The following is a 12,213-nucleotide window of genomic DNA, read 5'->3' as shown; positions in this document are numbered from 1 at the left end:
AGACTGTCTGGGATGGTAAGAGTAATAGAAGTAATATACTGTCATTCACCACAGAAATACACTATTCACTCACCACAAGACCACTATGGGACACTAGAGGAAACTGGTTTCGTAGCAAGGGACACTTGGTCAAAATGGCACAGTGTGGGGAGCTGTGTGTCATCTGAAGCATTAGAAACACTAACTGTTGATGAGTATAGATGGATTCAATGACAGTTGCAATGCGTCGGCACAATATACATGGGAGATATGTGTTGTTAATATAGTCAGCTCTTCAATAAAGGTCGTCTTTTTATAGGAAGACACGTATGAAAATGATGCTGCAAGTAGAGACTGTATTCCCACAACTGGAATTCACACAGCCCAAGTCTGATGGGTCCTGACAAATTAGCGGGTTTTAGGTCAAGTCTGGGTTACCTCTCTTCATATAGCTTAAGGCATGGTTTGGTTTTGATTATTTTCAAATGTAATTTAATAAGAAATGGTTCTCTTTCCCTGGCAGCTCCAATCTTATGTGTGTGTGTGAGATATGTTGCAAGTAAGACACGCAGTGCCCAGCAGGAAAAGTGAAAGAAACAGCAAGACTAACCTAATGTTATGTGTTACATTAGCTTGGGCAAGCAACGGTCAGTAGTGGAAGACGAAAGCTTGCTGTTGGTAAAGGGGAACTTTTATACCACAGTATGACCTTAACTGACCTTTGATTGGGCTTGCACACACACATAGTATTAGCTTCACTGTCTATGCTCACCTCAGTACTGAAAAAAAAAAAAAAAACCCAAACAAACAAGAAATTCATCATAATATAGACAAACAGGTGAAGCATGTTATGAGGATGTGCTTTTGTTTTACACCCACTTGTGTTTCTCGCAGTCTGCATTAGATTCTTTCTATTTAATTTGTAACAATGAGAGCAGACTAAATAGCAGAAAGGTCCCTCTATATAATGCAACTGGTTGTATAATGTTTAGCAAGTCTGGGTTCAGGTCTAAAATTTGGCACATCCTAAAGTACTTATGTAGGTAGAGGGTTGGCCCACGTCTCAGTTTCATGCCTGTGTTGACCTATAACTCCTGCTTATTAAGATATGCATCATATTTGTACTGGCAATTTGAGAAATAAGTATAATATTGCAGAAATGCTCCTTTGAGACTAATCTAGAGATTTTCAAGAAATTACATTGGAGTTTTAAGTTCCCATTATTCAGCCTTTTTACTTTTCTTTCGACATGATACATAGGTGACTATCAAGATACTAGCTAGAGTTTTACACTACAGTTTGTATAACTCAGTATGTACAAGAGCTAAACTGATTGGTAGATTGTCAATTTAGTGAAAATTTATTTGGATTTTTGGTTATATAATAGTAATTTTTCAACCAAAAATGCCAAACATTCAGTATGTTCCAGCTTCTGCTGCCTTTCTCATGTGAAAGTACATTAAATATCTATGTCGGTAAGTGTCTGTCTGTCTCTATGTGTCAGTGCTGGGATAGACTGGTGATCTGTCCAGGGTGTATTCCGCCTTTCACCCAACGTCAGCTAGGACAGGCTCCAGCCCCTTGTCATCCTCTCCAGGATAAGCGGCATAGATGATGGATAGAAAGCATTCTGATGACGTTAGTTTGGGCTTTGAGAAGCTTTGATCTGACTTACAAACAATGAATTGAGAAAATAATCATCAACCCTAATGCCTTCTGTGTAACCATTCCTCTACTTCAGAGTGTGGTTTGTAAAACTCAACATGGTTCTAGACTGAGAGCCAACATTTCCGAAAATATGAGTTTTGAACTTTTAAAACTAGACAACTTCAAATAAATAAATAAATAAAAAAATAAAAAATAAAAAAAAATCTCACAGCTTTCTAATACTAACAACTAACTGCAGTACATCTTCATCAGCACTCAGCACCCATGTGTGATAACATACTGTACCTGGCTGGACAGTTTTTCCCCCATGTCTCCCCTGTGACATATTTCTGTTATTAATGCAGTAAAAACTATTTATTAGTTGGATCAACTTGCCAGATCACAGCAGGGAGTATTTCCAAATATAAATCTCTAAGTTTGGCTTTGCCAAGCTCTGCTTTTCCCTGACTATTGAAACTAAAATAATATGATAAATGGAAAAGAGTGGCTTTCTTTCAGCAGAGTAAACACACTGACGTGATCATAATTCAAAAATTGGCTAAGGAAACAAAATAAAACTTGAAAAAAAAAAATAAAGACACATTAATAAATAATGGGTAGCTTTCACTTTGTTCCACGAACAGAAGTTTTCCTTTACAAATGTGCTGGAGAAGATTACTGTGCAGAAGCAGGGGGTCCACAGAGGCAGAGGACCATGGAGAAAGCTTTGTGTGTGTGTGTGTGTATGCATATAAGAAAACTGTGCAGTAGCCTGCTCTGTGTGTCTGTGTGTGTGTGTGTGTGTGTGTGTGTGTTCGTAGGAAATCGGGGGCACTCTATGAGCAGCCTGATGGAGAGCTGAGAGATTAGGGAGGGTCTTGTTTCATGGACCTTAAGACATCTGTTCTCTCTCTCTCGCCCCCACCTCCCTCCTTTCTTTCATTGAACTATAAATGCCCCCCTACCTTGGGGAGTGGTGAGCCATGGATGGAGGGAGGAATGTGGGGCTTCCACTTGCTTTTCATTAACACAGGATCTGGTAACACACCTCACTGTCAACCTAATCCCCTCTCTCTCCATCTTGTCCCCTGGCAGAGGGGGCTGCCATGACCAGGTACAGAGCCCCAGATGTTCCATGAATGGGTGGGGGGGGGTTGACAGGGTCTTCACCCCACTGCAGCTATGGATGCATGTTGATGAAGACAGGGTGGGGTGGGGTGAGTGTAATGACATATACTGAAGAGACCCCTGTTACTGCTCACACAGAGCAATCAGCCCCTCTTCTGCTTTCGCCTTCTGTCCTGCATTATGTCTCTGTTCTTCCACTACCTCTCTTTTTGCTTCTTGCATGACTTTCCCTAATTTTATTTGTTGACACTTTTTTCATGAACCGCACATCAACGCTAACTTGCACTGTATCTCGCTCCTACTTGCCCCTGCACAGTTCAGATTTCTGCAACCACATCATTTCATAGAGAGGCAGAGGACTCCCTCTCTATCTCTTCTTTCACAAGTCCTTGTTTTGCTCTTCCTCCCTTCTCCTGTTTCCTCTATTACACAGTGGCATCACCCTGAGGTCTGCTCTGGTTGTGGTCCATCAATCTCAGCTTGCCACTGAGAAGCATCAGCAGCAACAGTAGTAGTATATAGTGTTGCAGTAGTAATACTACATTCTCCTGTCTTACATCTCCCATGTACAGCTTCTCCCAGGGGGGTCATTCTCTCTGACTTATTAGGTTTCAGAACAGGAATCCCAACCTTTACCTTTGTAAAATTCCATGGTATCTGCTTTCTGAGGTACGGAGCGGACTTTAGAGGCCAGGTCGTGATGAGTGAAGAAGGTGGGGCAGATAATCAATTGTCGGCAGTGATCAGTCTGTGTAATTGGAGACAGTTTGTCTCTTTTCGAAGGCAACAAATCTGGAATCACTACGTGAAGAAGGCTTCTGCTATGTCCATTGTGACAAAGATCTACAAGGGAGCTAAAGTTATCAAATGAAAGAAAAAAGAAATAACTAGGTGAGGCAAACATGTTATTCAGCAGGATAACCTGTGACGTCTGCTTTAAAATATTTGTTTCAAATACAAGAAAAGATCCTCTTTGTGATCACCTGGTGCCATGTAAACTTTGTAGCTCTTCACTGACAACATACATGTTACTCAACATTACGTTTCAACATGCTGTCAGAGATGAAGCAAAGAGATGGATGAAATCTACAGTACAGACAGGATATATCAGTTATATCAGACACCGCTCGTGATAAATGAGGAGCTGAATGAAACGTTTGCTGCACATGATGACAACGTTAGCTTTATGACAGTTATTATAATGCTTGTTCAGAACATACATAAATGATGTTACGTTTTCTGGGCCGTAACAACAAAAAGTCTGGAGCCAAACTGAGGATGAATGATCCAGTGGAAGTCAATAAACTCCAGGGGACCTGATCCCAACATTTCTACTTGCATCCAGTCAACCTGGAATGTCATGAGAACAACCGGTGGTTTGGTTTCAGTGTGCTGGTAACAGAGGAGAAAACAATACTCATGGAAAGACAGTTCACTGCACACTAATCTTCAGTGTTTGCTGTCAACAAATCAAAGACCTACTATTAACAAATCTCTCAAAAAGTATTACTGTGAGCAAAGGGGGAGCAGTCACTATAAATAGCAGCGTTGTTTAAATGGAAAGTGATTTGGATTAGCTTTCACATTAATGGAATTGTCTCTAAACTCTATTTCTTTTTCCACTGCACTGCACACGCAATTTCAACTGTGTTTATCAAAGTCAACAAGTCAAAGATGGATGAAAGCTTAAAAGCTGGTGAAAATCAGAGCAGGGCAGCAGTGGTGAGCATTGTGTCACCGTGCAGTTATGCAGATTTGAGTAAACAAAGTGCAAATTGTTTGAGGTTTTAATTAACATTTTCTACAATCATTTTATCTGAAGTAACCCTATATAATAACATCTGTACAACAGATGCGGGCAGTTAGAGAGCCCAGTTCCAGCTCTGTCCTCTTCCCTCAGCACCCCGAACAAGGGATGTGTTGCTCAGCTGCACTGAGGTAACAAACCATCTATCGCAAAATCATGAGTCAACTTGGTCCTTGTTATCTACCGTCTGTGACACGTCAGCTCCTCACTCTCTTTAATACCTCTGTTTCCATTTGTTGTCACAGTTGCAAGACATGCCAAAAACAAAACAAAAAAAAAAAAAACTGCAAAAACTGCAAAAACAAACCAAAAATCCCTGATCATCTTTGTTACAGCATGTCAGCTCATACTCAACAGCACAGAAGAAGAAACTGGAAGCTTTTTCATTTGTATTGGCATTAGCAGTTCTGACTGTCATAATGTAAACACCGTGAGGCCTTCTGGATAATGGTCAGTGTAACACAGGCTTTGGTTCTAACATGAAAACAAACATCTCACTCTCACGTACACTCGTATGTTAGTGCAAGGAAACGCCTTTCTCTCTCCTAATACACACATACCCCATGCAATCAAATACGCACACAGTCCGACGACAACTTCAGATCCAAGACTAACAGACATTTCGATTTACAGTATATTTTAATCTGAAAGAACAGTGGGAAAAGGATGTGACTACGAACGGTGCTTTGAAGTTTTGTTCACATCAATGACATAGAACAATTTGTTTTCCACTACATCTTTGCATTGGCTATTTTTAACTGTACTTTATTTTTAAAGGGCCCAGAAAAGTTCCTGCAGGAGCACATGGTGAGCAAATAAATGACACACCACAGACAAAGCACATACATCTAGTGGGTCTTAAAATTATAGTTTCTTTAGCTGATAAAATCTGCTGAATGGGGTGAAGTCATTACAGTTGTTTCCAATGTAGCACCACCTGTTTCAAGAATTTACTTGAAAACAAGTGGCAAAATCTTGAAAAACAGCAGGATTAGATTGGCAACATCACCAGTTTGACGTTTTTCACTTTTCATAGTAAGTCATTTAAATTGCAGGTACTTGTTACTTTGCAATGATGCAACATGCTTAGATAAGACAAATTAAAGTGATGGAAAAATAACAAATAAAATGTTTCTATATTAAAACACTTAACCAAAACTTACTGTTGCTATAGGGCTCTTAGGAAACTGTGACTTTCAGTTCTACTTTCCCACTGAACTTACAGGATAAGGTGAAATTGAGGTGGCAGGAGATATGGCACATTTTTTATTAGCTGGTATTTTGAATTTTTTTTTAAATTCAGCATTTTGAGGTTGCTGGTTTCATCATAAAGGTGAAAATAGGGTCTATGAAAACTCAGAAAACTGAAATCTGGCTGCCTCACCCAGGTAACAGATGCCAAGTATGTTCTTCATCTGTTACTTTCGGTATTTACGAGTTAATTCAGTAAATTAGTAATAAAGAGGTTTTATATTTCTGTGGCTGCAATTCAGTGCAGCTGTCTTGTCCTGCTTGTACTGATTGTGTGCCTCTGCCTACATCAGCTGAATGTCATTATTTTACTTTCTACAAAAGGGGAAAGATGTTTATATTGTACTCACCTTCTATCCGAGGCCCCAACTTCAAGTTCAGGCTTCCTGTCATGGCCGACACTGACAATGTCACACTGGGCCTCATCGGATGGGCCTCCGTCTCCATTGCTACTACGATCTGGGCAGTTTGGAGAGAGACCTTATGGAAGGACAATGCCAGGGCCCCAAAGGTGCTGGTCTTCTCTAGGCCTGAGCCTTGATGATGGGGGTCTGAACGTGGAGGAAAGGACCTGTGGAGTGTTTTGGTAGGGGAGGAATGAGGTGTGGAGAATGCAGATGGTGGTTTACTGGAGGTATGCCAAGCGCTGTTTGGTAGGACTTTCTTCAGGTAGGCTTTGGCCTGCTCCAGCTTAGCCAGTGTAGGACTGATTTTCAGGGGGCGTGATAACTCTACATTCAGCTCAGCTGTGGAGAGAAGAAGAAAGAAAAAAAAAAAATTGGTTGAGGGACATGAAAGGCTGAAGAGACTGAATTAAAGAACATATTTTAATGCTCTCGAAAACTGCACAGTCAGCAGAACTTTGCTAACAATGGCTCCCTTCTGTGGGATAGCGGAGCATCTCTGCTACTCATCCCAACTTATATTTATGAAGTGCTAAGTGACGTGGCAGAAAGTAGAGAGAGCAAAGCTTTTAAACAGGTAATGAAAACAAAGTGATTTCATAACAGAACTACACTGATTTTCCTGGATCTTTCTGGGATTATATGTGTGTTCCATTTGTATTTCTCAGGGGGGAAATTATTTTATATATTTCTTATGATTAGTAATCTAATGACTGATTCTTTCTCAGTGTTAAAGTAGGGTGGTAAATACACACAAAATAAATATATAAATAAATGAATCACAGTTGGTTGAGCCTTCTTTTATCATTTGGAAACCCACCAAAAGAAAAGTGTTAAGAAAAAAGGGAGGATTCATCAGCATCCCAGTGAGCAAGTGCTGCATGGTAACAACTTACAAATCAAACTCTTGTTTCTTTGAATCACTCAGCTTTGCATGCAAGGACCTGTCATAGAACAGCTCGGTCCGGGGTCACAATCCTTTTTCTGTCTTATATTCAAACACACACACTTACTGAAAATGTCCTACCGCGACACTGAGGAATGGCAGAAGAGAATGTTTTCTCCATGCCAGCCACATAAATCTAAGTCTCTCCAGCTCTCGGCTGAAACTCGGCTCTTTCCCGTTCTACCTCTCTGATGCACTACAGCCTTCAAACACTTGAGTGGAATTTACAGAGACACATGAATTAACTCAGTGCCGTTTTACACCACTTCCATTATCCCATTTTTCCACTTGGTCATGATGATGGGAGAGGGAAGCAGCCGAAAACAAGCGCAGCTGTTTTTCATGGTCTCATCAAGGCAACAGTGTTTAGAGGCTTTTTAAGGGTTTTAGGCCTCCTGTCTGTCTCCTTCCCAGGTAGGAGTTCTGGATGACATGAGCGGGAGTGCTGCCAAGAGAGGCAGGCAAGTATACACAGGCGCACACAAACACACACACACACACAGAGAAACTCTGCCCTCTGGATTCTTTCGTGTTTAATCCAGGGGATGTGAGGCACTTGGTCAAATCGAAGGAGCTGTAGAGAGGAATTGGAAAAAAGATACATGGAATGGTGGAATTTGCTGTGCAATGTAGCTTATCATTTCCACTTGACTTATCACCAGGAAACTTTCCAGTGGTGGAATTAATAGTCTGTATGCAGCTGTTCATCCAGGTTCTTCTCCTCCCCTCCCATATTCTTCATTCTCTCCCCCTCCCTTTCATGTAGCCCATCTTTCTGCTTCCTCTCTCTCCCTCAGTCCTTTCTGTCTCCCATGTCCAGCTTGAAGCACTGGGGCTTAAACCTGTACTGGTTCTTTGAACAGAGAGACCTGGTGCTGATTACAGTGTCAATAGTCTCTTTCTGCTCTGCTCTGGTTCTACCACCTACACCCAGCCAGTTCTGGAATGACAGTAAGGGATTTATTACCAGTGTAATCCATCAGACACTCACACCTGGTCTGAATGATCACTGCAATAAAATCAGTTTGATTTAATCCAGTTTTTTTGATATCGTTAAGAAAAAAGGTTCCAGTACCTGTACTACTACGTGTTCATTAAGGATATTTTGCTAATAAGGCTGGGATGTTTTGAGTCATATTTGTTTCCTGCAGGGAGGAGAAGTTGGGTTTATATTCTGTGCATCTCTCACTGCCCCGGCAGGCAGAGACTTGCCAGCAAAGAACTATCAAAACAGATCAATCAGTTTAAATACTGTCTTTCAAAGCATTTTATCCACCCTGCTGTCAACAGATGTAAAGTAGGAAAATGAAATCTGAGATTCAAACACATACCAAAAATATATACTGCATGGGGTTATGTCACAGATTGACAAAAAGTCAGGACTGTCCAGACATAATTGTCCTTCAGTCACAGCTACAACATACATCTTGGGCAGAGAATGAACCACGTGTTTTTATACTCTAGAAGCACAATATTATTGATATCACAGGATGCTTTGGTCAATTGCTTGTTAACAAACCATGGAAAGGACTTATATCTGTTGCCCCATAACTGTTTTACAGGGATTATTTATCCCAAGAAGGAATGAAGTACAGCTACAGCAGGTTTATTAATTCAATAATCAGAATGTTTCCCATGACATGACCTCAGACATGACACACGTCACACTCTCATCACTTCAAAATTTTAGAATTCCTTAAGGGATTGACAGATGCGTTAAAGGAAAAATTCTTTCAGTTTTACGCTAACAAATGATTGCAGGATAAAGTGTATCTGGATTTTAAGTTGTGTGAACTCAAAAACAACATTCCTTGGAGGATCCTGGAAAAGAAGGGGGCCATAGCATCTGTACAGCTTTCCCCTGGTTATCCATCCACCAAAAGAGCACATTTTTACTGCACTGGAACGATGTCAAAAGATGAATCTTTGCAGAATAAAATCACGTCACAGCATTATATGACCAAATGTCAAGTAAATCCTTGTCATATCCCTAAATTTGGTTGTTTCTCTGGGCCTGATGTGAGAGAAAGTGTATGAAACAGCCTTTAGAGTGATATTCCATGTGCTTTCAGGCAAAGGAGGCATAAAAAAAGGAAACGGAAATCTCACAACAGGGAAAAAACAATTTACCAGCCATGACAGTCTCATGACAGACAGTATATGTTTTACAGAATAAGCCACAAAATCCTACATTTATGGATCAAGATGTAAAACAGCATTATGATAAAGGGTTCTCTCAATGAGTTACACTGCAAAGTGAACAACTGACAATACTTGGAAAAGTACAAATGCTAATCTTATTTAATGCTACTTTTCAGGTTGGCCTGTTATGCTTTAGAAGGACAATCAGTGATAGAGACTTTAGAAAGGGAAGAAATCAGAAATGTGGTCGCACTTTCATCACCAAGCAAGGGGAGTCGAAAACACGCCTTTCCAACAGTGGCATTCTAGCACAAGTGTTTTTATTGGAAACATCTTGGCTTCAGCTGTAGGACTAACAGCTATTTTAGGTTCACTGTCAGTGAAAGGCCTGCGAATAGAGTAAGCATCAAGCCTGGAGGTTGAGAGGTGGTGTTGGTGTTCACATACTTTTAAAGAGCAGGCCTTAATGTGAACAGGCTGGAGGAATCATAGACTGGCCCTTCTCAGGTGTCAGCCTCTATTAACACTGGAGAAAGTGGGAGATCAAGGTCTGACAGAGGCACATACACACACATACATATTTTTGAAAATGGTAGGGGAGATCAAATATGCTTATTTTCCAGGTTACTGTGCCTTTTTAGCAAGGTCATGCATGACGCTGTCCCTGCTTTGAACCTGGGGCTGGGTGTATGTGTGTATGCAAACCCCACAAACATTGTTTTCATTCTCACTCCACCTTTGATTTCTCTAGCTGACTTTTGACAGCAGAGAGCCTATGTTAGACACAGGTGGCAATGTGTGCAATTACACAGTGCCTGTATGTGAAGGGCATGCATATGTGTCTGTATCTGTAAAGGACAATAATTGTTTAAGGGGTATCTGTAGAATCCCACTGTCACAAAAAAAAAGCCTCATACCTAGAAAGGCCAGTGACACACAGCCCAGATACCATCTGACTCGAATTAGAGTGGTTCTGGACGGTTCGGAGGGGCACAGGCTTGTATACAGTAACTGACAACATTTCTACGAACTCATAGCTTGACAGGAACCAGGGACATGGAAGAGTAATGGTTCCAATTTGTTCTAGCTAATCTATCACCTGCTGCTTCTCTACAGCGGGAAGGTTGAGCTCTCAGCTCCAAGTGGTAGCAGTTACATCTCTGGACACGCTCACTGACCCTCTCTAGGACTGGAACTGAGTAAGAAAGACGGGAGAAAAGCGCATGTGTGCGTTAGTGTGTTCCCTGGTCCATCACTGAACCCTATTTATATGGAAAAAAAATGAAACCCACCTGGACCTTTTCATGTATGCATTTATTGGTCAAGCCTTGAACCCTTTTAATTCTAAAAAAATTCTGGCCTCCTGTCTGTATCTGCATTAGCAGTGTTTACATGAGTGTGTGTGTATGTGATGAGCGGCTGCTGAGTGAGGGTCAATGTTGAAACACCATCCAGTCTACAATACACATGTTACAAGTGTTTCCCACTCAGCATCCTTGGGAGTGCAGCTTTGATTGGTCTTGCAGAAAAAAATGCTGCTGAAATTGCGAGCATATTGCTGTAAACACAAAGCAAGACATGGCCCCACAGCAGTCTGCTCTCCGTTTGCGCCTCGTTTAAATAAATCAAATGTGAAGCACTGTTGAATCAAAGTAGAGATGCCAAACATGATACATACACATCGCAGCACACGGGTTGACCCTTTTTTCTTAATCCTGTCTTCATCTATCCTGTCTTAATCCTTACTTGTGCTTTAAAAAAAAAAAAAAATCAAAATAGATGTAGGTGAGTCCAACTCAAAATATGTTCAAGTTCAAGGCAAACCTTCTTATTAATGATGGATTCACAAGACTGATTCAATATATATTTCAGACTCTGATTAAGTGTGTATCAGTACACAGATTCATCAAACAAAAAAGTGTGTGCAGATGTGTGTGTGTGTGAGTGTGTGTGTGTGTGTGTGTGTGTGTGTGCGTGTGTATGTGTGCGTGTGTGTGTGTGTGTGTGAAAAGCTGAAGGAGAACCAGTAGCATGTGTGGTCAATTCTAGATATTTCCAACAGAGTCTGACCCAGGGCAACCTCACACTGAGTCTGGATCCTGTCTGAGTCATTTGGGAGAATGCTGCTTGTATGTGTGTGTATGCGAGGAGGATGGATGTGAGCAATTATGATTGAAGTTATCTTACAGGGACGGGGACAACTCTGCTCTTTACCAGTTCAAGGGAAACACCTGATTGTAATTGGACAATTTAGCAGCGCACAAGGATCAGATGTTACCACAGGATAATGTGAATTATCTTAAGAGATATGAAATTTGGTAATTCAATAAATTATATGCAGTTGTAAAATCAAGCTGAATGTTATGCACTTTCTATTAGGTAAATAAACCAAAGATTTGAAGTCTATTTAAAATGTTTGTAAACAGTACTATATCTACTGGTGTTCATCCTGTATCTCTCCGAAGGGACACCTGAGATCAGTATATACTCATTATATGGGACAGTTTCTAATCACTACACCAACCTGCTGCTCCTGTACAGTGGAACGTCATCAAAAAGGAATCACATTTGATATTCATGTACAAAACCTGGCTGAAATTGTGATGTAACTCTTCCTTTATCGAATCATCATATTCAATGTAATTTTGCTGGAATGAGTAGATGGGAAGAAGCACATTAGCGGTATGAAGCTGTATTGTGTGCGGCACAGACAGCCACATTGTGTTGTATGATTCCAGGTGGACAGAGAAGCTGAGGGCTTTTTGCTGACAGCAGGAAGGGATGCATCTGGGCAAGGGGGTTATGAGCATTCCCAAAGCACCATCGATAACACCTACAGTCCAGCCTGGAGCTCCTTCTTGTATACATGTACAGTATGTGTTCGTGATTGTATGCATGTGGAAGAAAGA

At 40.9% G+C, this 12,213-nt stretch overlaps 1 protein-coding gene across 4 annotated transcripts in view; it reads right to left on the bottom strand.

Annotated features, from left to right (window-relative positions):
- Positions 1–12,213, bottom strand: part of vps13b (vacuolar protein sorting 13 homolog B) — a 293,943-nt gene that overhangs the window by 66,334 nt on the left and 215,396 nt on the right. For all 4 annotated transcript variants that reach the window (XM_026293824.1, XM_026293825.1, XM_026293822.1 and 1 more), the window contains exon 38: positions 6,163–6,558. In XM_026293824.1, coding sequence (XP_026149609.1) covers positions 6,163–6,558 — 396 coding nt within the window. The remainder of the gene's footprint in view (positions 1–6,162; positions 6,559–12,213) is intronic.

The sequence above is a fragment of the Mastacembelus armatus genome, chromosome 16, assembly GCF_900324485.2.
Source record: "Mastacembelus armatus chromosome 16, fMasArm1.2, whole genome shotgun sequence".
NCBI classification, from domain to species: Eukaryota; Metazoa; Chordata; class Actinopteri; order Synbranchiformes; family Mastacembelidae; genus Mastacembelus; species Mastacembelus armatus.
Note: the sequence above shows the minus strand (reverse complement) of the source record. Positions and strands in the feature narration are given on the sequence as shown.